At 39.9% G+C, this 27,158-nt stretch overlaps 1 protein-coding gene across 12 annotated transcripts in view; it reads left to right on the forward strand.

Moving 5' to 3' along the window:
• The window catches only part of LOC133754237 (lysine-specific demethylase 6A-like), a 211,330-nt gene that overhangs the window by 36,656 nt on the left and 147,516 nt on the right, over positions 1-27,158 (forward strand). For 11 of the 12 annotated variants that reach the window (XM_062184736.1, XM_062184729.1, XM_062184730.1 and 8 more), the window contains exons 6-7: positions 339-459; positions 18,683-18,737. In XM_062184736.1, coding sequence (XP_062040720.1) covers positions 339-459; positions 18,683-18,737 — 176 coding nt within the window. The remainder of the gene's footprint in view (positions 1-338; positions 460-18,682; positions 18,738-27,158) is intronic. The other variant, XM_062184735.1, reaches the window with a different exon arrangement.

Below are 27,158 nucleotides of genomic sequence, written 5' to 3' on the forward strand. Positions count from 1 at the left end.
TCAGGGCTATACCATCACTTTGTTGCATTTTCCAAATTTGTGCTACTGACCCCTTCTCTGAGCTGTTTCAGGAAAGTTTGAATCAGTTTTTTACACTGAAATTAATTTGAACCTTTAAATAATGTTAAATAAGTTACAAAATTGAGAAGAAATTATTCTGAATTTTCTTTTTTCTTCCCAATCCTTTCCACTATTAATGGATATTATTTTTAAAAATCAGTATTTATAATAAAATCAGTATTTATAATAAAATTGGGTAGCCAGGTTCTTTTCTTTTACATGTAAAAATACATGTAATCATTAAAAATGTAATAGTTTCCTTTGCATATATTTTTCAGGGCAATTAAGGCCTTTCAGGATGTGCTTTATGTTGATCCCAGCTTTTGTCGAGCCAAGGAAATTCACTTACGTCTTGGGCTAATGTTTAAAGTGAACACAGATTATGAATCTAGTTTAAAGGTAGGTGGTATTTTCACAGATATGTGCTTACACACACGTGTGTGCATGTTTGTTTGCTGTTGTTATTGAAAAGTATTGAAATTTAAATTAGTACTATAAAAGTTAGAACATTTAGGATTTGAATTAAGAGATAAAAAATGTTGGGGTTGGGCTTCAGAGCACAAAACTGATGCTAAGACTTTCACAGTAACTTTCAAACATTAATCTATTTTGTTAAGTAATATTTTATAGTTTATGAACAGGAAAAGGTGAAAGTATTGATTTCATTGCAGCTGTATTACTTTCCAATAAATGATTGCACAATGAGCAGAATGACCTGACCAGCAAACCTTGAATGTTTTTTTTTTTTTTTTTTAAACTGGGTCATTATATTAACTTGTCCTTTGTAACAGAAGAGCACATGGCACAGAAAAATTATGAACTACAATATTGGGAATGGCATTGCAGTGCAGTGGGTTGCTTAAAACACCAACATCCTATATGTGTGCTGATTCTAGTCCTGGCTACTTGAACTGTTGTGGCCAACTGAGAAGCGATCCAGCAGATGGAAGATATATCTCTCTGTAACACTGCCTTTCAGATAAAAATAAATATTCTCTAAAAGCCTTTTTTAAAAATTACCTATTGATGAATACAAAATCATTGGGAAAAGTAGTACATCATTGTTCAAATAGCATAATTCCAATGGATAGTTCAGATTTTTACATTTTCTTGGTTTGTAACATCATGTTTTCTAAGACTTTTAGTGGAAATAACTTCTAGAGAAAAGCCCAAAGTTTTCTGGATTTATGACTACTAAGAACATTTCCTTTTTCCAGGTATAGGTAGATATTATAAATTATCTTGGTAGTAAAGATTATGTATGACTTAATGGTAGGACTTAGAACTCATTAACATTAAAATGTTAAATAAATGCTTTTTAAAGATTATATTTGTTTGGGGTATTCCTCAAACCAGTTTCAAAATAATGATTCATTAAAAGAATTCTACTCAAGTAACAGTTATACTCACAGTTACAGTATTTAATTGTGAAAATTCAGAAAAATTGTCATGGGAAAAATGTTTATAGGAAAGATTCTAGGAATCTAAAAATTCCATTACTCTTTGCTAAGGTAGGAGTGTGAATAGCACATTATTTTCCCTGAAAATAATGTACAAGTGTACTTACCATTGTCATGCAGATATTGAGTACCTGCCCAGCTAACCTTAGTTATTAGTTATTCAGTCTCTGATTACTGCTGAGAAAGATTAGATCTTACAGTCTTGCAGTCTCAAGTCCTCACTATAAATTTCATGTTAGTATAAATTCTTTGGGGTGACACACAAAGTCTTAAGATGAAAAATTATTAACAGGCAGAATACTCCAAGGGCTTAATGATTATTTTCTGTTAGCCTATCAAGTGCTAGAGTTGTCTTTGAATGTAGTCTGTTCAAGTCGGATGTGGTGTGTTAACCTTTTCTGAATGCTGGATTTACTTAATGCCTTAATATATTTTTTTAATTTTTAATTTTTAATTTTTTTTATTTAGTGAATATAAATTTCCAAAGTACAGCTTATGGATTACAAAGGCTCCCACCCCCACTACTCCCCCCCCAACCCTCCCCTTTCCCACTCGCTCTCCCCTTCCATTCCCATCAAGATTCATTTTCAATTCTCTTTATATACAGAAAATCAGTTTAGTATATATAAAGATTTCAACAGTTTGCCCTCACATAGCAACACAAAGTGAAAAAAATACTGTTGGAGTACTAGTTATCGCATTAAATAACAGTGTACATCACATTAATGACAGAGAGTCTGCAAGATATTTTTTTTAAAAAAAGGTTGATTATTTTTCTATGTAATTTCCAATTTAAAACCAAGGGTTTTTTTTTTTTTTCATTTTCAATTATCTATATACAGAAGATCACTTTAGTATATACTAAGTAAAGATTTCATCAGTTTGCACCCACACATAACCACAAAGAGTAAAAATACTGTTTCAGTACTAGCTATATCATTACTTCACCTTCGACAACCTATTAAGGACAGATCCCACATGGGACGTAAGTACACAGTGACTCCTGATGTTGATTTAACAATTTAACACTCTTGTTTATGGCATCAGTAATCTCCCTAGGCTCTAGCCATGAGTTGCCAAGGCTTTGGAAGCCTTTAGGGTTTGCCGACTTCGATCCTATTCTGACAAGGCCATAGTCAAAGTGGAAGTTCTCTCCTCCCTTCAGAGAAAGGTACCTCGTACTTTGATGGCCCCGTTCTTTCCACTGGGATCACACTCGCTGAGATCCTTCATTTAGGTCTTCTTCTTCTTCTTCATCTTTTTTTTTTTTTTTCCCCAGCGTGTCTTGTAATGCCTTATTATTTTTAACACTGAAAAACAATAAAGCAAGTTATTTCTTCCTTATATGCATTTTTAGAAGAATGGTAAGGATGTCATATAGATTGTCAGCCAGAATCATTGAAAACATTACAGAAGCTGGCACTGTGGTGTAGTAGGTAAAGCCTCTGTCTGTGGTGCTGGAATCTCACATAGATGTTGATTTGAGCACTGGCTGCATAACAACCAATGTGTCTTGAAAAGCAGCAGAGGATAGCCCAAGTGCTTAGGCCCCTGCATCCACATGGCAGACCTTACGGAACCTGGTACTTGGCTTGAGATTGGCCCTGCTTAGCTGTTGTGGCCATCTGGGGAGGGAACAAGTGGAAGAAATGTCTCTTTCTTTCTCTTTGTCTCTCCCTGTCTCTCTGTGGGACTCTGCCTTTCAAATAAATAAATCTTTAAGAAAATTTAAAAAAATATCAAAACTATTGCAGATTATAGAATTTCAATTTGGGGCTGGTGCTGTGGCATAGTGGGTTAAGCTGTTGCTTGCAAAGCCCACATCCCATGTGGGCACCAGATGGAGACCTGGCTGCTGCACTTCTGATCCAGCTCTCATCTATGGCCTGGGAAAGCAGTTGAAGATGACCCAAGTCCTTGAGTCCCTGCACCCAAGGGAAATTCTGGCTTCAGATTGACGCAGCTCCAGCTGTTGCAGCCAGCTGGAAGTGAACCAGCAGATGGAAGACGTCTCTCTCTCTCTGCCTCTCCTTTCTGTATGTAACTCTGACTTTCAAATAAATAAATAAATCTTTTTTTTTTTTTTTTTTTTTTGACTGGCGGAGTGGATAGTGAGAGAGAGAGAGACAGAGAGAAAGGTCTTCCTTTTTGCCATTGGTTCACCCTCCAATGGCCGCTGTGGCCGGCGCATCTCGCTGATCCGAAGCCAGGAGCCAGGTGCTTCTGCTGGTCTCCCATGCGGGTGCAGGGCCCAAGCACTTGGGCCATCCTCCACTGCCTTCCCGGGCCATAGCAGAGAGCTAGCCTGGAAGAGGGGCACCCGGGATAGAATCTGGGGCCCCAACCGGGACTAGAACCCGGTGTGCCGGCGCCGCAAGGCGGAGGATTAGCCTGTTAAACCATGGCGCCGGCTTCAAATAAATAAATAAATCTTAAAAAAAATTTCAATTTCAGAGTAGTTTTTAAAAAAGTGCAGTTGGGGCTGGCGCCGTGGCTTAACAGGCTAATCCTCCGCCTTGTGGTGCCGGCACACCAGGTTCTAGACCCGGTTGGGGCGCTGGATTCTGTCCCGGTTGCCCCTCTTCCAGGACAGCTCTCTGCTATGGCCCGGGAAGGCAGTGGAGGATGGCCCAAGTCCTTGGGCCCTATACCCGAATGGGAGACCAGGAGAAGCACCTGACTCCTGGCTTCGGATCAGTGAGATGCGCCGTCCGCAGTGGTCATTGGAGGGTGAACCAACGGCAAAAAGGAAGACCTTTCTCTCTGTCTCTGTCTCTCTCACTATCCACTCAGCCTGTCAAAAAAAAAAAAAAAAAAAAAAAAAGAAAAAGAAAAAGAAAGAAAAAGTGCATTTGGAGAAATAAATCTAAGGAATGTGCAAATGATATATATAGGACACAATATTCCAGTTTGCCTCAAATTTAGATGGTAGCATGTTGGATGTGGTATACAATGTACAATATGTACTTTGAAATGGAAAATAAGTACAGTTGTATTGTTTTGTAGCTTTTAGCATTCTGTTCTAGGACATTCAGAATATACATTTGGTATAACTTTTTCATAATACATATGTTATGCTACAGTCCTGCTTTTGAGCTGCCTGGAAATGTGTGGAAAAAAAGACAAAAGTATCATTTTTTTTTTAAAAAATGCAATGTATGTTTAAAAAACAGTACAGAATAGACATAGCAATAATTGAGATGTTACTTTAAATAATTTTGTAGATGGAAAACTCACATTCAGAATAAAGTTAGGTACTTTTTATGGGCTTATTGAATGCTATCTGTACTTTTTTTTGATTAGGCTAACAAATCTTTTAGTGATGTTAATTTTAGCAAATATACCTCAAAACTTACTGTTTTCTCTTTCTGTGTCCTTCATTATTTTAAACAGTTGGCAATTTTGTGATATTGATTTCATTTATATGAAAAAAAAAGTTAAGGGATTAGCTTTATGGCACAGAAAATAAAGCAACCACCTGGGACCTTGCATCCCATGTGGGTGCTTTGAGTCCTGGTTGCTCTACTTCCAATCCAGCTCCTGCTAATAACCTGGAAAAAGCTGTGGAAGTTCTTTGGCCCTTCTTACTCACATAAGATACGTAGTTTAAGCCCTCAGCTCCTGGATTTGCCTTGGCCCAGAGCTGAATGTTGTAGCCATTTGCAGAGTGAACCAATGAAATTTTAACCGAAAACAAACAAACAAACAAAAAGACTTGGATTTTTGACATTTCTGGTCTCTCATATGTCATTTGGTCCTTTTTTTTTTTTTAAGATTTATTTATTTATTTAAAGGTTAGAGTTATAGTTACAATTTTTATTTTTCCATCTTGTTTATTTTTTATTTATTTTATTTTTTATTTTTTAATTTTTTTTTTGACAGGCAGAGTGGACAGTGAGAGAGAGACAGAGAGAAAGGTCTTCCTTTTGCCGTTGGTTCACCCTCCAATGGCCGCTGCGGCTGGCGCGCTGCAGCCAGCGCACCACGCTGATCCGATGGCAGGAGCCAGGTACTTCTCCTGGTCTCCCATGGGGTTCAGGGCCCAAACACTTGGGCCATCCTCCACTGCACTCCCTGGCCACAGCAGAGAGCTGGCCTGGAAGAGGGGCAACCAGGATAGAATCCGGTGCCCCAACTGGGACTAGAACCCGGTGTGCTGGCGCCGCAAGGCAGAGGATTAGCCTGTTGAGCCACGCGCCGGCCACAATTTTTATTTTTAAGATTTATTTATTTGAAAGGAAGGCAAGAATGCATAGAGAGAGGATTCACTCCCCAGATGGCCACCAGGGCTGGGCCAGGCTGAGGCCAGTAGCCAGGAGCTTCATTCAGGTCTCCCAAGTGGATGACAGGGACCCAAACAACTGGGCTATTTCCACTGCTTTTACCAGGCCATTAGCCAGGGGCTAGATTGGATTTGGAGCAGCCAAGACTTTAACTGGCACCTTCATGAGATGCCTGCGGTATAGCAGCAGCTTAACCACTATCCACAGCACTGACCATGTCAACTTTTCTTATAAATGTGATTTTAACACTTTTTTTTAGAAAAGAAGTATTTGTTTATTTTTTTTCATATAAAATGACATTGACCACAATAACCAAGGCTGGACCAGGAACTTGAAACTCCCTCCAGGTCTGTTATGGGTGGCAGTGATCTGAGTACTGAAGCTGGAAGTTGAACTAGGCATTCTGATATGGGATATGGGCATCCTAATGGAGTCTTACCCCATGTGCACAAAACGGTCCCTGATACTCTGTTTTTTCCTTTCTTTCATTCTGTTTTTTAAAGATTTATTTTGTTTATTTGAAAGGCATAGTTACAGAGAGAAAGAGACACATCTGTTGCCGTTGATTTCTCAACAATGTTGCAGTGGGTTCCTTTCTGAGAGGAGCAGCGTGATGGGGGCAAGAGGCGCGGAATCACCGCACAGACCCCAGGGGCAGTCGGGTGAAAGCAGGCTTGAGGCGAGCAGCCCGCAGACTCGTTTGTTACAGTTGGTACAACAGCTTATATAGCCAAGACCAGCCAATTTGGTCAAGGGGTGGTCTATGCCCCAACCAATCACAGCCTGTTGCCAGGCAGTTTCCAAAGCCATCCAATCACAGCCTGTTGCCAGGCAGTTTCAAATCCATCCAATCACAGCCTGTCGCCAGGCAGTTTCAAATCCATCCAATCACAGCCTGTTGCCAGGCAGTTTCCAAAGCCAGGTGGGTTTCAAAGCCATTCCTGAGTAACTGATGCTCGCTTGCCAGTGGCCACCTTGGCATGGCCTTCTCATTCCACTACACACATCTTCCATCTGATGATTCATTCTCCAAATGGCTGCAACAGCTGCCGCCAAGCTGAAGCCAGGAGCCGGGAACTTCTTTTGGATCTCCTTATGGGTGCAGCACAAGGATTTGGGCCATCCTTTGCTTCTTCCCAGGCATATTAGCAAGGTGGTGGATTGGAAGTTGAGCAGCCAGGTCCTCATATGGGATGCCAGCATTACAGGCAGTGGGTTAGCCCATTTCACCACAACACCAGCCCCTATTTTTTTTTTTTTTATCTTAATTCTTATATGTTACTTCATTCTTTTATTGGTTTGCAGTACATATAAATGGTTTACATGGTACTGCAGTTTGTTTGTGTTGCAGTTTCATTGTGTTTAAAACAACTATGTACGTGTTTTTAAAACATACTTAATTTTAAAAATATCAGTGATCTTAGCTGTCAGTTAATTGTAGTCTTTTTGCTGATGAAAAGTGTTGCCTCACTGTTTATGAATTTGCCTGGTCAGGGTCAATGTTTTAAAAATAAGACAACCACTAAGTCTCTACCAGATTGATTGAAATTTTCATGCAAGATTTCAGCATTTGGTTCTATACCAACAAGAGAACTTTGATGTTACTCTAGCAGTTTTCATTATGCTGTAATCTCTTTTCTTTTTTCCTTTTTTAAGATTTTATTTATATATTTGAGTTATAGACAGTGAGAGGCAGGTAGAGAGAAAGATCTTCCTTACATTGGTTCATTCCTCAGATGGCTGTAATGGCCAGAGCTGCACTGATCTGGAGCCAGATGTTTCTTCCCAATCTCCCACATGGGTGCATGGGCCCAAGCAGTTGGTCCATCTTCTACTGCTTTCCCAGGCCACAGCAGAGAGCTGGATTGGAAGAGGAGCAGCTATGATTAGAACCAGTGCCCATATGGAATGCTGGCACTGCAGGCGTAGGATTAACCCACTGTGTCACGGCACCAGCCCCATAAATCTTTTATTGACCTTATAGTATGTACAAGGATATTTACCATGAGTATACACTTTTTGGGTAAAGTTTTATCATGAAATTATGGAAGTTTAAATATAACATCAGGTTCCACTTCTAATTCTAGTTCTCTTGCTGTTTTTATCACATCTGCAGTTATTTCATCAAATCAGGTCTTTAACCCCTCAAGGTTACTTGTGGGAACTGAAATCCGCTTCTTCCAAACTCTTGTGAATATTGATGTAATGATGTCTTCTGCTCATAAGTTATCTTACTAGAGAATCATTTTCAGAGAACTTTTAAGTTTTATTTTCTTCAGTTCTATCTCATGAATCACTATCTTTTTTTATAGCCTTACAAAATGTATTTCTTGGGGCAGGCCTTATGGGGTTAACCGGTTTAGCTGTTGCCTCTTTCTGTTTCACAGAAATCCCATATGGGCTTCCATTCGAGATCCATCTACTCTACTTGTGATGCAGCTCCCTGCTAGTGTGCCTGGGAAAGCAGGGGAAGATGACTCAAATACTTGGACCCTGGCACCTACATGGAAGATCCAGATGAAATGCTAGGCTCCTGGCTTTGGTCTGGCCCAACATTGGCACTTGGGACCACCTGGGAAGTAAATCAATAGATGAAAGATATCTCTCTAATTTTGACTTTCATATAAATAAATATTAAAAAAAAAAGATTACCACCAAAATATTATTGCTCATTGACAATCTGCCTGGTCATCAAAGAACACAGATTATAACATCTCGATAATGAGATGGTGGTTTTCATGCCTGCTAATACAGGGTTCATTTTGTAGCCTATGAATCAAGCAGTAATTCTAACTTCCAAGTCTTGCTAAGAAATACATTTTGGGCCAGCGCCGTAGCTTAACAGGCTAATCCTCCGCCTTGTGGTGCCGGCCGGCACACTGGGTTCTAGTCCCGGTTGGGGTGCTGGATTCTATCCCGGTTGCCCCTCTTCCAGGCCAGCTCTCTGCTATGGCCCGGGAAGGCAGTGGAGGATGGCCCAGGAAGGCAGTGGAGGATGGCCCAAGTGCCTGGGCCCTGCACCCACATGGGAGACCAGGAGAGGCACCTGGCTCCTGGCTTCGGATCAGCGAGATGTGCTGGCCGCAGCGGCCATTGCGGGGTGAACCAACGGCAAGGGAAGACCTTACTCTCTGTCTCTCTCTCTCACTATCCACTCTGCCTGTCAAAAAAAATATATATATATATTTTGTTTTTTTTGAAAGATGTATTTTATTATTTGAAAGGCAAAGTTACAGAGACAGAGAGGCAAAAGAGAGAAATATCTTCCATCTACCGGTTGACTCTGCAAATGGCTGCAGTGGCCAGGACTGGACCAGGCTGAAGCCAGTAGCTTCATCTGGATCTCCCATATTTATGACAGGGGCCCTGCACTTAGGCTGCCTTCTGCTGCTTTCTCAAGCTGCTAACGGGGAGTTGGATTAGACATAGAGCAGCCAGGACAGAAATTTATGTCCATATGGTATTCCAGCATTTTAAACAGAAGTTTCACCTGCTACACCATAATACTGGCTCCGATAAGAATCTTTTTCTGAATAGTGTGTCTTGAGAGTGGCTTAAAATATTCAACAAACCTTTTTGTTAACATGTATTGTCATTCAGGATTCTTGTCTGTATTTGCAGACCACAGGCAGAACAGATTTAGTATACTTAACCTTTAGGGACTAGGAGTTTCAGACTGGTAAATTAACGTTGATTTCAATTTAAATTCACAAGTCCATTAGTGACTAAGAGTCAACCTATCTTTGAGCCTTTGGAACAAGGTATTGAATTATGTAGCTATGAAGGTCCAGATGACTGATTTATCCTGAACATTTATTATTTAGTGTAGCTACCTTCATGATTTATTTTGGCTAGATCTTCTGGCTTTAGCATTTCAGTAGCACTTACTTCTTTACAGAAGTACACTTCTGCTCTACAGTTGACATCTTTCTTGAAATCTTATGAACCAACTTGTACTAGTTTCAAATGTTTCTTCCACTGCTTCCCCACATTGCTCAACATTCATAGCATTGAAGAGAGTTAGAGCCTTGCTTAAGCTTAGTCCTTTGGCTTAAGGTAATGTTCTGATTATTTCGTTTTACTGTTTCTCTGCATCACTGATAAAGCCAATTTACTTCCTTTCATTTTTATTTTCATTGAAGTAGCCTTTTAGATTTCTTCCAACTTATAAATATATTACCATATGTGAGAAATCTGAACACAAAAGGTACTAAGATCATGAATTTATGACATTTTACCAAAGACAGTATATTTATGTATAGAAGTGATTAAAGGTTATATATATAGAAGTGATTAAAGGTTTTTGATAAGATTTAAGAAAATGTACTTGTAGCTTCTATGGATAGAATATTATGAAAAGGCATATTATATGGGATAGAATACTGGAAGATAACTATTGTCATAATGCCTTGTGTGTTCTTCTGGTGCTACCTCTGGTTGATAGGTATCCAGAGTTTCTCTCAAGATTAGGAGTTAGACTTACTGTTGTTCAGGAGAGAGGAAAGAATTAGTTTTTTCTGCTTTCTCTTGATTGCATGTTATGTATGCCAAAGTCACATATTTTGAGGTGATATACCATTCCATAATTTATTGGCTCTCACTTACTACTTTTAAATGAGGACCATATATACACTAGTAATTTCCCTACTTCATGATCTGTTTCAAGGATTAAGTTTAACAAATGAAGTTAGTGCGTGCTGCTAGTCTGATATTTTGTTTGTTTCAATTTTTTCCTTTGTTTTTTTTCTATGAGAAAATACAGGTTACATGAAAGTTTTTTATTTTAACCTCTCAGGTATTGTTTTAAGCAAGCAATTCAGTAGCATCAGATACATTCACAATGGTTTATAACCATTATCACTGCCTATTTTCTGAATTTCCCATTCTTTGTTCTTATCCCTTAGTAACCTCTATTTTCTTTTTTGGCTCTTACATATTTGACTATTTTTAGATATTATATAAATGGGATCATGTAATAATTCCTTTTGTATAATGTTATCAGTGTTTAATCATGTTGTATCATATGCCAGAATTTCTTGCTTCTTTGGCTTAATAATACTGTGTTGTATGAGTATACTGTATTTTGTTTATTTGATCATCTCTTGATAAGTATTATGAATCAAATTGATTTTTTTAAAGATTTAATTTATTTACTTGAGAGATAGAGTTACAGATAGTGAGAGAGAGTGACAGAGAAAAAGGTCTTCCTTCTGTTGGTTCACTCCACAAATAGCAGCAGTGGCTGGAGCTGTGCTGATCTGAAGCCAGCAGCCAGGAGCTTCTTCCTGGTTTCCCATGAAGGTTCAGGGCCCTAAGCACTTGGGCAATCTTCTACTGCTTTCCCAGGCCATAGCAAAGGAAGAGGAGCAGCTGGGACTAGAACTGGTATCCATATGGGATGCTGGCGCTGAAGCAGAGGGTTAACCTGTGTCATGGCACCAGCTGCTCATATTGTTTTGAACGTTTATGTATTGTTATTTATTTGGGTACTTTTATTTCACTTTGACATATACCTACAGGTAGGATTGCTGAATTATATTGTATACTTAAATTTTTGGAAGTTAATTGTATCATCTTGTCTTCTCAGCAGCAGTCTTTCATGTTGGGTTAACATTTGTGATTTTCTGTTATTTTTAGTACAGTCATTTAAATGTAAATTAATCACTATTGGTTGTGATTTTGATTTGCTTTTCCTTAAATACAGATGCATTTAAAATTTTTACTTTTCATAAGAGATTTATTTATTTGAAAATTATGGTTACAGAGAATGAGATAGATCTTCTATCCACTGGTTGACTCCCCAAATAGCTGCAACAGCAAGGGCTGAGCCAGACTGAAACCAGGAGACAAAAGCTTCATCTGAGTCTCCCACAGAGGTAGCAGGGCCCAGATATTTGGGCTATCTTCTGCTTTTCTCAAGCCATTAGCAGAGAGCTGACTTGGAAGTGAAGCAACTGGAAAGCAAATTGGCATGCACATGGAATGCTGACTTCACAGTCAATAGCTATCTCAGTTATTGCCATAACACTGGCCCTAAAAATTTTCTAAATTCAAAAATTTTTGCTTAATATATTATACTTTAAACCTTTATTGGATGCAGTGCAATATTTTAACGTGCATACAACACAAATTAATCAATTTGGGCACCAGTCTTTGTACTGCCTCAGACTGTCCCCATGTCTGCAAGCTACCAGCTCATCTCTTCCAGTTCTTTGTAAATTATGTAATACATGAAATGTTGTGGCCCTAGTGTGTTGTGGAACATTAGAACCTTAACTTCTACCTGACTCTTATTTTGTGACCTCTCTTTCTACCCCTTCCAGACTCTAGTAAACTATTTTGATCAATTATATATACATTTTAAAATTTCCATATACAGTGTGAGGACATATCTTTCTGTGTCTGGCTTATTTCATGACCATAATATCTTCCAGTTTTATCCTTTTATCTTAAAATGTCTGGATTTCATCTTTAAGATTTAATAAGATTCCATTTTGTATGTTTATCACTTTTTCTTTACCTAGTTGTTCACTGATGAGCACTTAGGTTAAATCCTTATCTTGGCAGTTCTGAATAATGCTGCAGTGAACATGGGAGTGTAGGTATATCACTGGTATACTGTTTCAGTTCTTTCAAACAAATAGGATAGTTGAGTTATATGGTGCATCTGTTTTTAGCTTTTCGAGGATTATCTGTTCTTTTCACCACAATGGCTTTATAAATTTGCATTCCCACCAACAGTGTATTAGGATTCTTTCTTTTTTTCTCTCTTTGCTAGTACTTGCTGTTTCTTGTCTTTGTTGTCTAGATTTACATTATTTTAAAAATTTGTTTTTATTTTTATTTATTTGAAAGACAGAATTACAGAGAGAGGTAGAGACAGAGAGAGTTGGTTCATTCCCCAGATGGCTGCAATGGCAGGAGCAGTTTCGAGCCGAAGCCAGGAGCCAGGTGCTTCTTCCAGGTCTCCCATGTGGGTACAGGGGCCCAAGGACTTGGGCCATCTTCTGCTGCTTTCCCAGGCCATAGCAGAGAGCTGGTAGATTTGCATTTGTCTGCTGATCAGTGATATTGAATAATTCCCTCTCCCCTCCCCTGTATATTTATTGGCTTTTAGTATTCTTACTGAGATTTATTTTAGATTCTGTAACAGTTTCTTGACTGATTTGCTTGTTTTTTGTTATCATCCTTTGAATTCTTTATACATCTTTTGTCAGGTGAATAGTTTGCAAGTGTTTTCTCCCATTCTGTCAGTTACCTCTTCACTCTTATTTTCCTTGTTGTACGGAAGTTCTTTAGTTTGATATAAACCATTTGGTTTGGCTTCTGTTGTTTGTGCCTCTGAATCCTCATCCAAAAACTTGTCTTTACCTGGATGTTGAAATGTTTCCCTCCATTTTCTTGTAGTAGTTTCATTTCATGTATTAGCTCTTTTATCTATTTTGAGTTGATTTTTAAGTATTTATTTATTTAATTGAGAGACAGATGGGAAACACTCCTAGCTGCTTATTCACTTCCCCAGTGTTTGCAGCAATCAGGTTGCTGTGCTAGGCTGAAGCTGAGGTTGGTGAACTCAATTCATATATCAACCACATAAGTAGAAAGGATGCAACTACTTGAGCCATCATTACTGCCTCACAGGGTCTGCATTTGTAGGAAGATGAAGTGCAGAGCTGGTATTCTGTAAGATATATAGATGCTTATATGTGGGACATGGGCTTTCTGTTTTATGACTTGTTTTTCGGTAGAACATGGTTTGGTCTTCTTTTTTGTGATGCTTTGGCTGTTAAGGTATTTTAAGCTTCCATATGAATTTTAGGATTGTTTTTTCTAGGTCTGTGGGGAATGACATTGGAATCCTGATGGGCATTGTGTTCCGTGTGTAAATTATTTTTGATGTATGAACATTTTAATCATGGTCAGTTTTTTTCAATCCATGAAAAAGGGAAGTCATCAGTTTTTGTGTTTTTCTCCTCAATCTCTTTTATCAGTGTTTTGTTGTTTTCATTGCTGTATTCTTTCATATCCTTGGTTAAATGTATTGCTCCGTATTTTTATGACATTAGTTTGATTCTCTTTCATCACTGATTTTGATCAATTAAGTTGAATCCATATTTTGGCTGTTCTGAATAATGCTGCAGTGAACATAGGAATGTAGGTATTCCTCTGGTATACTGTTTCAGTTCTTTCAAATATGTAGGACAGTAAATAAAAGTATACTACTCTTTATCTTTGGTTGCTGTTTGCATGGGATATCTTTTTCTGGTTTTTCATTTTTAATTGGTGAATTTTGTCTATTTACATTAAGTAGATTGATAAGTAATGACTTCACCTAATCTTGTATTTAAAACTTTTTTCTTTTGTTTAGTCTGAATACCCTTTGCTCTTTTTCTAGTAGATTTTACAGTCTTCACTTACTTTCTTGTTTGTAGGGTTTTTTTTGTTGTTGTTGTTGGCTTGTTAATTTGTTTGCTTGCTTATTTTCTTGTGTATGTGGGACATTCTTAAATATATTTTGAAAGTAGTCAGTGTTCCTCACTTTTCTTTTTCTTGAAAAGTCTTTAGAAACTTCATTTTGAAATATCTTTACTGGGTGTAATATTCTTAGTTGGTAGTTCTGCTAAAAATGTACTGTTAATTTAATATGAACTCCTCTAATGGAGACCTGGCACTTCTCTTGTGCAGTTTTTAGGATTCTCTTTCTTTACTTTGACAAGTGACTATAATAGGTCACAGTGAAGATCTTTTTTGGTCATGTCTACTTGGTAGCCTATGGACCTCCTATTCTTGGATTTTTTTTTTTTTTTTTGACAGGAAGAGTGGACAGTGAGAGAGCGAGAGACAGAGAGAAAGGTCTTCCTTGTGCCATTGGTTCACCCTCCAATGGCCGCCGCGGCCAGCGCACCGTGCTGATACGAAGGCAGGAGCCAGGACTTCTCTGCTTCTCCTGGTCTCCCATGTGGGTGCAGGGCCCAAGCACTTGGGCCATCGTCCACTGCACTCCCAGGCCATAGCAGAGAGCTGGCCTGGAAGGGGGGGGCAACCGGGACAGAATACGGCACCCCAACCGGGACTAGAACCTGGTGTGCTAGAGCTGCAAGACGGAGGATTAGCCTGTTGAGCCACGGCGCCGGCCTTGGATATTTATGTTTCTCAAGATTGTAGAAATTTTAAATTATTGTTTATTTTCTTTATTCCTCTTTTCTCCTTCTGGAATATTTAACTGTTTGTCATTTATTGGTTATTTAAAGGTTTTACAGGTTTTCATTTTTTTAAAGATTTATTTAGTTGAAAGAGTTAAACACAGAGAAGGAGAGGTAGAGAGAGAGGTCTTCCATCTGCTTCACTTCCCAATTGGCCGTAACAGCCAGAGCTGTGCAGATTCAAAGTCAGGAACCAGGAGCTTCCTCTGGGTTTCCCAAGTGGGTGCAGGGACCCAAGAAATTGCACCATCTTCCACTGCTTTCCCAGTCCATTGCAGAGAGCTGGTTGGAAGTGGAGCACCAGGACTCAAACCAGTGCCCATATGGGATGCTGTCACTGCAAGTGGCAGCTACCCACTACACCAAGGTCTGACCCCAAGGTTTTCACTTTTTAAAAAAGATATTAAAAATATATTTATTTCAGTCAGCTCTGTGGCATAGTAGGTTAATCTTCTGCCTGTGGTGCAAGCATCCATTTGGCCATGGGTTCTTGTCCTGGCTGGTCTTCTTCAGCTTTCTGGTGTGGCCTGGGGAAGTAGTATAAGGTGGCTCAAGTCCTTGGACCCCTGCACCCATGTGGAATACCCAGAGGAAGCTCCTGGCTACTGGCTTCAGACTGGCTCATATCTGGCCATTGCGGCCATTTGGGGAGTGAACCAGAAAATGGAAGAACTGTTTCTCTTCACTTTTCCTTCTTTCTGTACTTCTGCCTCTCAAATAAATAAATAAATAAATAAATAAAACATTTTAAAAATATACATTTATTGAGGCCAGTACTGTAGTGTAGCAAGTTAAGCTACATTTTGCAGTGCCAGCATCCTGTGTTGAGTACCAGTATAAGTCCCAGCCTCTCAGCTTCCAATCCAGATCTCTGCTAATGTGCCTGGGAAACCAGTAGAAGATGATCATTGGCCACCCATGTGGAAGATTAGGATGTTGTTTCTGGTTTCTAGGTTTGGCCTAATACAGCCATAGCTGTTAAGGCTATTTGAGAGTGAGCCAGTAGGTGAAGATCTCTGTCAGTCCCTCTTTTGGATCATGCTACCTTTCAAATAAAATTTTTTTTGACAGGCAGAGTTAGACAGTGAGAGAGAAAGGTCTTCCTTCCATTGGTTCACCCCCCAAATGGCTGCTATGACCAGTGGGCTGCGCCAATCTGAAGTCAGGAGCCAGGTGCTTCCTCCTGGAATCCCATGTGTGTGCAGGGCCCAAGGACTTTGGCCATCCTCCACTGACTTCCTGGGCCACAGCAGAGAACTGGACTGGAAGAGGAACAATCGGGACAGAATCCGGCACCCTGACCGGGACTAGAACCTGGTGTGCCAGCACTGCAGGCGGAGGATTAGCCAACTGAGCCGTGGCACCGGCCTCAAATAAATTTTTTAAAAAATTTATTGGGGCCAGGATTGTGAACAGTGAGTTAAGCCACTGCCTGCAGTGCCATCATCACATATGGGCATGGGTTTATGTATCAGCTGCTCCTCTTCCAGTCCAACTGCATGCTAATGTTCTGCCAACAGTCTTTGTGCCCATACACCTGCAAGGAAGTATAGATGAATTCATGGGTCCTAACTTCAGCATGGTCCAATCCTGACTGCTGAGGCTATTTGGAGAATAAACCAGAAGATGTAGGATCTCTCTATGTAAAATTCTATCATTCAAATAAATGAATAAATTTTTTAAAAGTGTGTTAATGTGAGAAGACAGAAAGACAGGTTGACAGAAGAGAGAAGTCCTTTCATCTGCTAATCCCTCAACAGCCAGTGCCAAACTGGTTCAATCCATGTCTCCCATATGGATGGCAGAAACTCAATTACTTGAGCCATCATTGGTACTTCCCAGGTTCACATTAACAGTAAGCTGCAGTCCAAATTCAGAAGTAGAGGCAGAATGAAAGCTAAGAATCAAAACTACATCCTCTATTTGTGGGAAATGGGTATCTCAACAGCCAGGCTATATTTCCTTCTGTCATTGAGCTATTTCAAAAGACTTGTGTTCCTGTTTAGATAGTTTTTATCTGCCTGATTTGGTTTTTTGATATTTCCAATGTTATTTTTTGTTTGACACATTGTGTTCTTCTTTTGTAAGATTCTTTTAATTCTGTATCACACAAACTATTGAATTTCCTGACCATATTTCTACATGCATCCTCTAAATCTTTCTTGACATTTGATTATAAAGTGCATTGTTTTCTTTTCCAGGCATTGTAATTTTTATATATATGTTTTTGTTCCTACATTGATACTGCAATTCTGTCAAGTCAATTGATAGATATTCCTAAAAGATTGAATCTTTTTTTTTATTATTATTTCTTGACAGGCAGAGTGGACAGTGAGAGAGAGAGACAGAGAGAAAGGTCTTCCTTTTGCTCTTGGTTGACCTTCCAATGGCCGCTGCAGCTGGCGTGCTGCAGATGGCGCATTGCGCTGATCTGAAGCCGGGAGCCAGGTGCTTCTCCTGGTCTCCTGTGCTGGTGCAGGGCCCAAGCACTTGGGCCATCCTCCACTGCACTCCAGAGCTATAGCAGAGAGCTGGCCTGCAAGAGGGGCAACTGGGACAGAATCCGGCACCCCGACCGGGACTAGAACCCGGTGTGCCAGTGCCACAGGCGGAGGATTAGCCTATTGAGCTAATTTGTATTTGTCATTACAGTTGCTTTTTCATTTTCATCTCTGATTTTATTGATTTGAGTCTTCTCCCTCTTTTTTTTTTTTTTTTTTGGTTAGTTTTACCATTGGTGTGTTGATTTTATTTTCTCGAAATCCAGTTTTTCATTTCACTGATCTGAAGCCAGGAGCCAGAAGCTTCTTCTGAGCCTTCCAGCCAGTGGTGAACTTTGCTTCTCTAATCACTGCTATGTGTTGTGTGGAATTCCTGTGTCTTCCTGGCTAAGTGCTCCTCCTTTGGCACTGAATTTGAAAAGAAGTATTTGTTTTTTTGTGGAGAGTGAGACCAACAGTCTCTATACAGCCATTTTGGAGAACACATGCATGGTCTGGTCTTTGATTAGTAATTTTGAGTTTGTTTTGATATTTGATGTTACTAAAAAAAAGTTCATGAAAAAGTGAAATTGAGAGGTTTTCCTTGGTTAACAAAATTTTGTAATTCATGCTTAGAATTTTCACATTATGTATTTCCTTGACCTTTTCAAAAAAATGTGTATATAAGGCTTTAGTTTTGAAATATCTTAAACTGGAATGATACTAAAGAATCTATAAAAGAAGATTGTTTCATTTTTCATGTTTAATCTCATCATATTATTATCTAAATTGTATTCTAAGTTTCAAATTTCACTTTAAGGTAAACTATGATGGTCTAAAGTATATTTTTGGAATTTCCAGAATTTAGAATTTTAGAACATTTTAATGAATCAAAATGTTTCATTGGTACATTTCGTAAGTTAATATTTTATTTGAAGATTTAAATCTCATCTTTTTCCTGTAGTAAGAAATTTATACATTTACTTAATAAAATTAATTTTTCCTCCCACCTTCCATTATCTATCACTTGTAAGAAAACTATTGACAATAAAATGTTCAGCAATCAAATGTTAATAATTTTATTTAGTTGTGTAATGTACCTTGTTTGTTTTATAAAAGGCTAATATGGAAAAAATCATTTTATGGAACTCTAGATGCAGTACATTAATATCTCCTCACTTTCCTCTATATTACAGCATTTCCAGTTAGCTTTAATTGACTGTAATCCCTGCACTTTGTCCAGCACTGAAAGTAAGTATTTTTTTTCACAGTTTGTATTTTAATTATGACAGTTTTCTTTAGTGGTTACCATGAAAGCACTTTTTTGTTCATTTAATCTTTGTTCCTGTTCAGACACTTGATAATTTCTGTCATTTCACAGAGCATAAGTAAATTGTGATGGATACTTTTTATCAGATACTGTTACAAGACATTATTTTCTTTTATGTGCTTGTTAAAATAGAAATATTTTTTCTTTTTGCATTCAGTGGGCTTTTACTGTTCTTTTAAACTTTTCTTTGACCTGTTATCAGAAGTTTTCCAAATAAAGTTAAAAAGAAAACTGTTAAGGAAAATCCTATTGTTTCATTAGCAAGTTACAAATATGAGTATATTTTGCTTTTGGGGCTACTTTAGATGGATCTATAGAATTCTCCAAAAAGAAGCAGGTGACAGCTTTGTATAATTATCTTTTGAAATAAAAATGTTGATGTTAGTATTATTTATTTGGGATAAAGTGTAATTTCAAGATTTTCATGTCCTTTTTGTCAATTTTAATCTATTATGTAAATCACCATTTTGAATATTTTCCTAGTTTTTTCAGTCTTTTTTTAATCAAATTTTAAAATTCATATAAATGAAACAAATTTCATATATCTCATGCATAAAGTTTAAGACAATAATGACACTTCCCATTCCATCCTCCCTCCCTCCATTACTCCTACCCTTTTACCTGCTTCCTTTGTTATTTTGATTTTAATTTTTGCAATAATATACTTTTTTAAAAAACTTTTATCATTAATTGAAGAAGCACCTAGCTAAACAAGGAATGGCATTGGACTCTTAGGCTTTTCTGAAACTTATGAGGCATATACTCTACTTAACACACTAAAACAAAGTATATCTTTGAGAAGAACTTTTACTATTAGCTCTCATAATCCAACTCTTTGATGACAGAGGTCCTGCATGGGAAGTTAGTGCACAGTGATTCCTGTTGTTATGTATGATGTCAGTGATCAGCTGAGGCTCTTTACATGTGCTACCTAGGCTATGGAAGACTTTTCAATCCAAACATTTTTTTCAGTATTTAGACAAGGCCATAAGCAAAATGATCTTATCCCTTTCTTCAGAGAAAAGTACATCCTTCTTTGATGAACACTTCTTTCCACTGGAGTTTCACCCACAGAGTTCCTTCATATAGGACACTTTTTAGTGTCTTGGCTTTCCTGAAATGCTTTAATATGTGAAATGCTTTAATGGGCTTTTCAGCCATGCTAGAATACCTTGAGGACTGATTCTGAGGTTAGAGTGCTGCTTTAAGCGATTGTCATTCTTTGAGTCTGCTGTGTGTTCTGCTTCCCATTTTGGAATATTCACAACTTTTTAATTCTATCTATTATTTTATTATTAAAAACCCTTAATCTTAATTGATTGCTTTAAAAATTTATCCTATCTATATGATCACTTTGTCACTTAATCCTATTCCTAAGATCACTTTAACAGTTAAAATGCACCCCCTTCCTCCTATTAAGTCTGAAGTAACTCAGGGTTTTTGTCATTCATACACCCAGAAAGGAGACATAAAAAGGAGATGAAGACCAACCTCAAGAGAGATAGATTGCATTATTGGAAGCAAAGAGGTTGGGGACAGTCTGTTCTTGTAGAGACTGGGCACAGATCACATTTGAGAATCAGTTTTTATCCAGTTGATAGGGAATTAGCCAATGGGGGTGGGGAGGTAAAAAGGGAGCTGGGAAGAATGGGTTTCTCATTGAAGCCTCAAGGGACTTCCTCCTAATCTGTTTCACAAGATGCTCTGTACCACTTATCTGCTTTGTTATTTGCATCAGAAGGAGACAGAAAGGGTCACCTGGGATCTCAACAAATGGGAGGAAATGGGGCTTGCAGGGGGAAGGAGGAAGAATGGGAGTAGAGGAAAGGTGCTGCAAATCCTTTATTCCAGTCCCTAGAGGCAAAAAGGAAAAGACCTATAGATTTCATCTGGTTATTTCTGGCTGAAAAGCGGCAGTGCAAATGCTGGGGGTTTGCTTTTAGAGCCTGGAATCTTCCTCTGGTTGTTAGGGTAAAGGAAAAAAACTAGTGTCTGAGAAACAGGTCCTAATGTCCCTTTGCCAGGGGCTGGATTAGGAAGTAGTGTTGCATCCACTCGTCAGCTAAAACAAAATGTTACAAAACTAGTGACAGTTACACATGAATTTTATTGAAAACAAGAAGCAAATGAGAGTCAAATGAGAGGCAAGGTAACCCATTGGGACCGGCCACCAATTGGGTTCAAACTCCTTACCAGAGTGCAGCCCCCAACAGCAAGTTACATAGCTTTTTATAGTATTCTGTCCACTAGGGCTCAGATTTTGAACCTGACCCTTGGTATGCAGTGAACAATAAAAAGAAAACCAGAATATGGTTGTAAGATAACAGTTAACAATTACAAGCCCAATAACAGATCCACAATATGGTGGTAAGATAACAATGAAGCACACATCTCGGTCAATCTCGTTTCTGGAAATTTAGGCCCACATAGTTTCATAAGATACATCCTTAGCTGACAGCTAGCAAAGCTAGTATGTATGGAAGCAAGAGATCTTCAGTTAGTTTTTAGCCACACTCACTTCATTTTGATTTTCATTTTACAGGAGGAGTAGTGAATTCTATTAGGGTAGGGGTGGAGTTGACGCCAGTGTGTGGGCCAAAGCCTACAATGCAATGCAGTGATGGGAGCCAAGGTCCAAGATGGTGACTCATATCCCATCATGAGTTGATGGTGGACAGGGGTCCTGAGTGGGACTGGGTTGTCTTGAGAGGGTAGTAAAAAGGGAGGCAAAGGCAAGCTGGAGGACAATGGTATAGGCTGGAGGGTGAAAACCGCCTGAGCACCAAACCAGTATAATATGTCTTTCCCCAGGATGGGGGTAGGATACTGACATATAATAAGAAATGAGTGGGGCCTCAGAATCAGCTCTTAAGGCATTCGGATCTGGCTGAAGAGCCCATGAGAGTATTGTAGGCATGGAAAGCCAAGATACCATGGAAAAGAGAAAAAAAAAAAAGAAGACCTAAATGAAAGATCTCTCTGAGTGAGATCCCAGTGGAAAGAATGGGGCCATCAAAGAAGGAGGTACCTTTCTCTGAAGGGAGGAGAGAACTTCCACTTTGACTATGACCCTGTCGGAATAAGATCAAAGTCAGCGAACTCTAAAGGCTTCCATAGCCCTGACAACTCATGACTAGAGCCTAGGGAGATTACTGACGCCATGAACAGGAGTGTCAAATTGTTAAGTCTGCAACAGGAGTCACTGTGTACTTACATCCCATGTGGGATCTGTCCTTAATGTGTTGTCTAATGTGCAGTGATGCTATAACTAGTACTGAAACAGTATTTTTTTGTTTTTAATTTTTGACAGGCAGATCGATTCAGAAGAATTCAGGCTATTCCCAGTCACACCCATCCACAGTTATTCTCTCTCTCTCTCTCTCTCTCTTTTTTTTTTTTTTTTTTTTTGACGGGCAGAGTGGACAGTGAGAGAGAGACAGAGAGAAAGGTCTTCCTTTTGCTGTTGGTTCACCCTCCAATGGCCGCCGCAGTAGCGTGCTGTGGCCGGCGCACCGCACTGATCCGATGGCAGGAGCCAGGTGCTTATCCTGGTCTCCCATGGGGTGCAGAGCCCAAACACTTGGGCCATCCTCCACTGCACTCCCTGGCCACAGCAGAGAGCTGGCCTGGAAGAGGGGCAACCGGGACAGGATCGGTGCCCCGACCGGGACTAGAACCCGGTGTGCCGGCGCTGCAAGGCGGAGGATTAGCCTGTTTAGCCACGGCACCGGCCTTAAACAGTATTTTTACACTTTGTGTTTCTGCGTGGGTACAAACTGATGAGATCTTTACTAAGTATATACTGAATCGGTCTTCTGTATATAAAGATAATTGGAAATGAAAAAAAAAACCTGGTGTTAAATTGGAAATGGCATAGAAAATTAATTAATTTAAAAAAAATATTATGTAGGATCTCTGTCCTTAATGTGCTGTACACTGTGATTTAATGCTATAACTAGTACTCCAACAGTATTTTTTTTTTCACTTTGTGTTGCTATATGGGGGCAAACTGTTGAAATCGTTACCTAATATATACTAAACTGATCTTCTGTATATAAAGAGAATTGAAAATGAATCTTGATGTGAATGGAAGGGGAGAGGGAGCAGGAAAGGGGAGGGTTGTGGGTGGGAGGGAAGTTTTGGGAGAGGGGAAGCCATTGTAATCCATAAGCTGTACTTTGGAAATTTATATTCATTAAATAAAAGTTTAATAATAATAAAAAAAATAAATGTGAGTTAGAGTAAAAAAAATAAGAAATGAATGGGAGAAGGGCATAATATTAATTATGCAGAGCAGATTGGGAGTCTGCAAAAGTCTATAAGGCTTTCCCTCCACCTTGACTATGAAGGTTGAGGCAGCAGATTCTGGGTAAGGACTGAGAAAGTTGCCCCTCTGTTGATAAGGAAAAAAATTTGTGTACCTGCTACTGTCACAATTACTGTGGGATCCTGCAGAATGGTGGCCATGGTCAGGTGATGGGATTCTGGACTCTTTCAGTCCTCAATAGCCAGCCCTAAAATGTCAACTCAGGGCAAAGATGGGATGGATAGCCTACTGGTTTGACTGACAAGAGGATAGTCCATTGGTAGCATTTAGGGCAAGGACACATTCTGGCCCAACAGCCCCATTTGGCCACATTTGAAGCATGAACCTGGAGGATTCCTGCTGTCAGCAGGGCTCCTGTGGCTAGCAGAGTTTCTGGAGACAGCAGGTTGCTGAACAGCCTTGGCCAATATTTGGAATATTTCCTTTGGGGCCCTCTCAACCCTCCCATTAAATACTTTAAAGGCCACCTCAGAATTTCTGCCTGTGGAGTTAATGGGCCCTTCTCAAGCCATTTTAACTTTGCTTTAATATCTGGAAAACTCTGGGCAAAGAAATGATTCATGAGAAGGCTATGGCCATTGAGTGACTCAGGATGTAAGTGGTCTGTTGGAGGACAGTTTGCATTAGGCACTGCAAAAAGGCAGAAGGGTTTTCCATTTTATCTTGAATGACTTCTCCCAGTTTATCAAAATTAACAGCCTTTCTGGTAGATTTTCTCAGGCCAGCTAGCAAGCAGGTAATAAAACAACTTCTGGTCATTATACCATTGGGAGAGTTGTAGTCCCAGCTGGGGTCTTGATTGGAGGCCTCATCTGCACCTATGGGATGGGCAGAGTCAGTTTGATGGATCTCATTGGTGTGGAGACAGGCTCATTCCCAAACTTACTTTTGCTCCTCTGGGAGGAAGGTATTATAAAGGGTCATAAAGACATCATAAAAGCTTAGATTATAAGATGCAGTTAAATAGCAAAATTCCTTAATGTATGACATTGGGTTAGAGGTGAAGGGACCCAGTTTTTGTTCTGTCTGTGAAAGATCAGCAAGTGAGAATGGAACATGGACCCTTAGGATGCCTTCTAACCTTATCACTTCCTTTAGGGATAACAAGGAGGTGGGCTCCCTGGCTGCTGTGGGGGAGTGAGTGACTCTGGGACTATGCACAGAAGAAAGAGGGGAAGGAGGGGCTTGAGGGAAGGGAAGGGCGGGGATGGAAAGTTCATCCAGTGCAGCAGGAGAGGGCAAGGTTGAAATGTAGATTGGTTTGTGACAAGACAAAGGGTGTTGGGGGAAAAGATGAGCAAAGGACTTGGGAAAAAGTGCAGAGAGGTACAGTGAGATCTGTAATAGAAGTTGAGTGAAGAGTAGACATGGGCAGGAAATGGTTTGGAGGAACAGATGGGCAGGGAACATGAGATAACCCAGAGGGAGGTACAGTGAGAGCAGGAGTGGATATGATGAGAGCAGGAGTAGAAGTCAAGGGAGGAGTAAATATGGGCAGGTTTTGGGAAACAGATGAGTAGGGGCCATGACATAGGGCAGAGGGAGGTACAGTGAGAGCTGGAGTAGAAGTTGAAGGAGGAGTAGATATGGGCAGAAAATGGTTTTGGGGAACAGATGAGTAGGAGGCTTGGGATAAGGCAGATTAAGGTGCAATGAGAAATGGAAGAAGTTTGCACCACTCTTGGAACTCGGCAGGAGAGGGAGGTGATGATTTAGTGCAGGCTGGAGCAGATGGTGGATTCTGTCACTGTCAGGTGGGAAATAATGGTGCCAGGTCAATAGTGCCAAGACCTGGGTTGCTGGGACTCTGGGGGTGGTTGAGATGGTGCCTGTGGATTGGAACAATAAGGGGGGTGTTCATTCAGCCAGATTGAATGAGGTGGCAGTGATGGTGGTGGCAGGATCTAAAGTAGAAGAAAGAGATTTCAGCTCAGGCCTTTGACCTCTAGTATGAACTTTGAAGGCCAAAAAGCCCTGGGCTGGAGAGCAAGAACTATACAGAGAAGGCTTAGATCTAAAACAGGAATAAGATTGAACGTATGAGATCCCTTTCCATTTTCCCAAATGCTCACAGAAGTGATAAAGATCTTGAATGATATCAGGATCAAGTGTACCATGGAGGGGCCACTTTGATTGACTCTTAGGGTCATACATGGGCCATGCTAAATTACAGAGGAAGATGAGGCATTGGCATTTGAGGTTTGGAGCCAGCTTGAGAGGGACTATATTACCTAGAAGGCAACCAAGAGGAGAATCAGACAGAACATGGGGGAGAAGAAGCTCATATGGCAACCTGTAGTGTTGGGTCAGTGCATATCAGGTGTCTCTGAGATCATGGCTTCCAACTGACAAGATGATATGGGAACAGAGGGCAGGGGTCAGCACCCATGCACACACTGGAGCTCAGGGTTTAGCTTGTCTAAATAGGAGGTTGAATAGTCACCCACATCCACTGTTGCCTAGACACAGTGTCCCTAAAGATTGTGGTGCTCTGTACCAGGACTTTGAGATGAGAGTAGAACCACAACCCATAGTGGAAATTGCCATGGGAATTTCTCATTCCCTGTCTTACCTCAGAATTTGGAGGGTCACTGTGTGGGAGGAGATCACAAAGTGTTCAGTGGCATGGGAGAAGTTCCAAGGGTTTGTTTTGTGATTGGCAGAAAACCAGGACCCTAAGGCAGATCAGAGACCTCTGAAGGGAGAACAAAATCACTGGGGGAGCTTGGATCTGATTCACAGCACAAATGTAAGGTCACCACAAAACACACCAAGCACCAGAGTAAGGGAAAAGGTTTATTGATGGAAACCCAATAGGAAATAAGGAAAAAGAGAAGAAGGAAAAAGAGAGAGAGCTCATGTCCAAGAAATGGGTCCTAATATCCTTTTGTCAGTGGGCAGGTAAGGAAGTAGGAGTAGTGAATTCCATGAGTTGGGTGGAGCTGACATTGGTGGTTGGACCATGAGGTTTAGGGCCAAAGCCTACTGTGCAATGTGGTGATGAGGGGGCCAGGGCTAACATGGTGTCTGGGGCATACATGGCTAATAGTTATCACTCCAGACTGGTCAGCGTTGTTTTCTTTGGAAAAGGCAGCTTCTGCCTTATTATTCTATCAGGAGATCTAGTGCTCTCCTGTTTTGCAGAACCACGGATGCCAGGGAGTTTACTGCCTAGTGGAGGCTTCCAAATCAGTGTCTATTTTTTGGCCCAATTGGTTTAAGGAATTTTTTTTTTAACTTTTATTTAATAGATACAAATTTCCAAGTACAGTTTATGGATTACAATGGCTTTTTCCTCCCATATCTTCCCTCCCACCTGCAACCCTCCCCTCTCCCTCTCCCATTTCATTCACATCAGATTCATTTTCGATTATCTTTATATACAGAAGATCAATTTAGTATATATTAAGTAAAGATTTCATCAGTTTGCCCCCACACAGAACACAAAGTGCCAAAAATTTTTCAGCACTAGTCATAGCATTAATTCACATTGAACTACACATTAAGGACAAGATCCTTCATGGGGAGTAAGTGCACAGTGATTCCTGTTGTTGACTTAAAAAATTCACACTCTTGTTTAAGGGGTCAGAAATCTCCCCAGGCTCTAGTCATGAGTTGCCAAGGCTATGGAAGTCCCCTGAGCTTGCCATCTTTGATCTTATTTCGACAAGGCCATAGTCAAAGTGGAAGTTCTCTGCTACCTTCAGTGAAAGGTACCTCCTTCTTTGATGGCCCGTTCTTTCCACTGGGATCTCACTTGCAGAAACCTTTCATTTAGGTCCCCCCCTTTTTTTTTTCCCAGAGTGTCTTGGCTTTCCATGCCTAAAATACTCTCATGGGCTCTTCAGCCAGATCCAAATGCCTTAAGGGCTGATTCTGAGGCCAGAGTGCTGTTTAGGACAACTGCCATTCTATGAGTCTGCTGTGTATCCTGCTTCCCATGTTGGATCGTTCTCTCCCTTTTTTATTCTATCAGTTAGCATTAGCATCTATTGAGATAATCATATGGTTGTTG

The sequence above is a fragment of the Lepus europaeus genome, chromosome Y (assembly GCF_033115175.1).
Source record: "Lepus europaeus isolate LE1 chromosome Y, mLepTim1.pri, whole genome shotgun sequence".
NCBI lineage: Eukaryota > Metazoa > Chordata > Mammalia > Lagomorpha > Leporidae > Lepus > Lepus europaeus.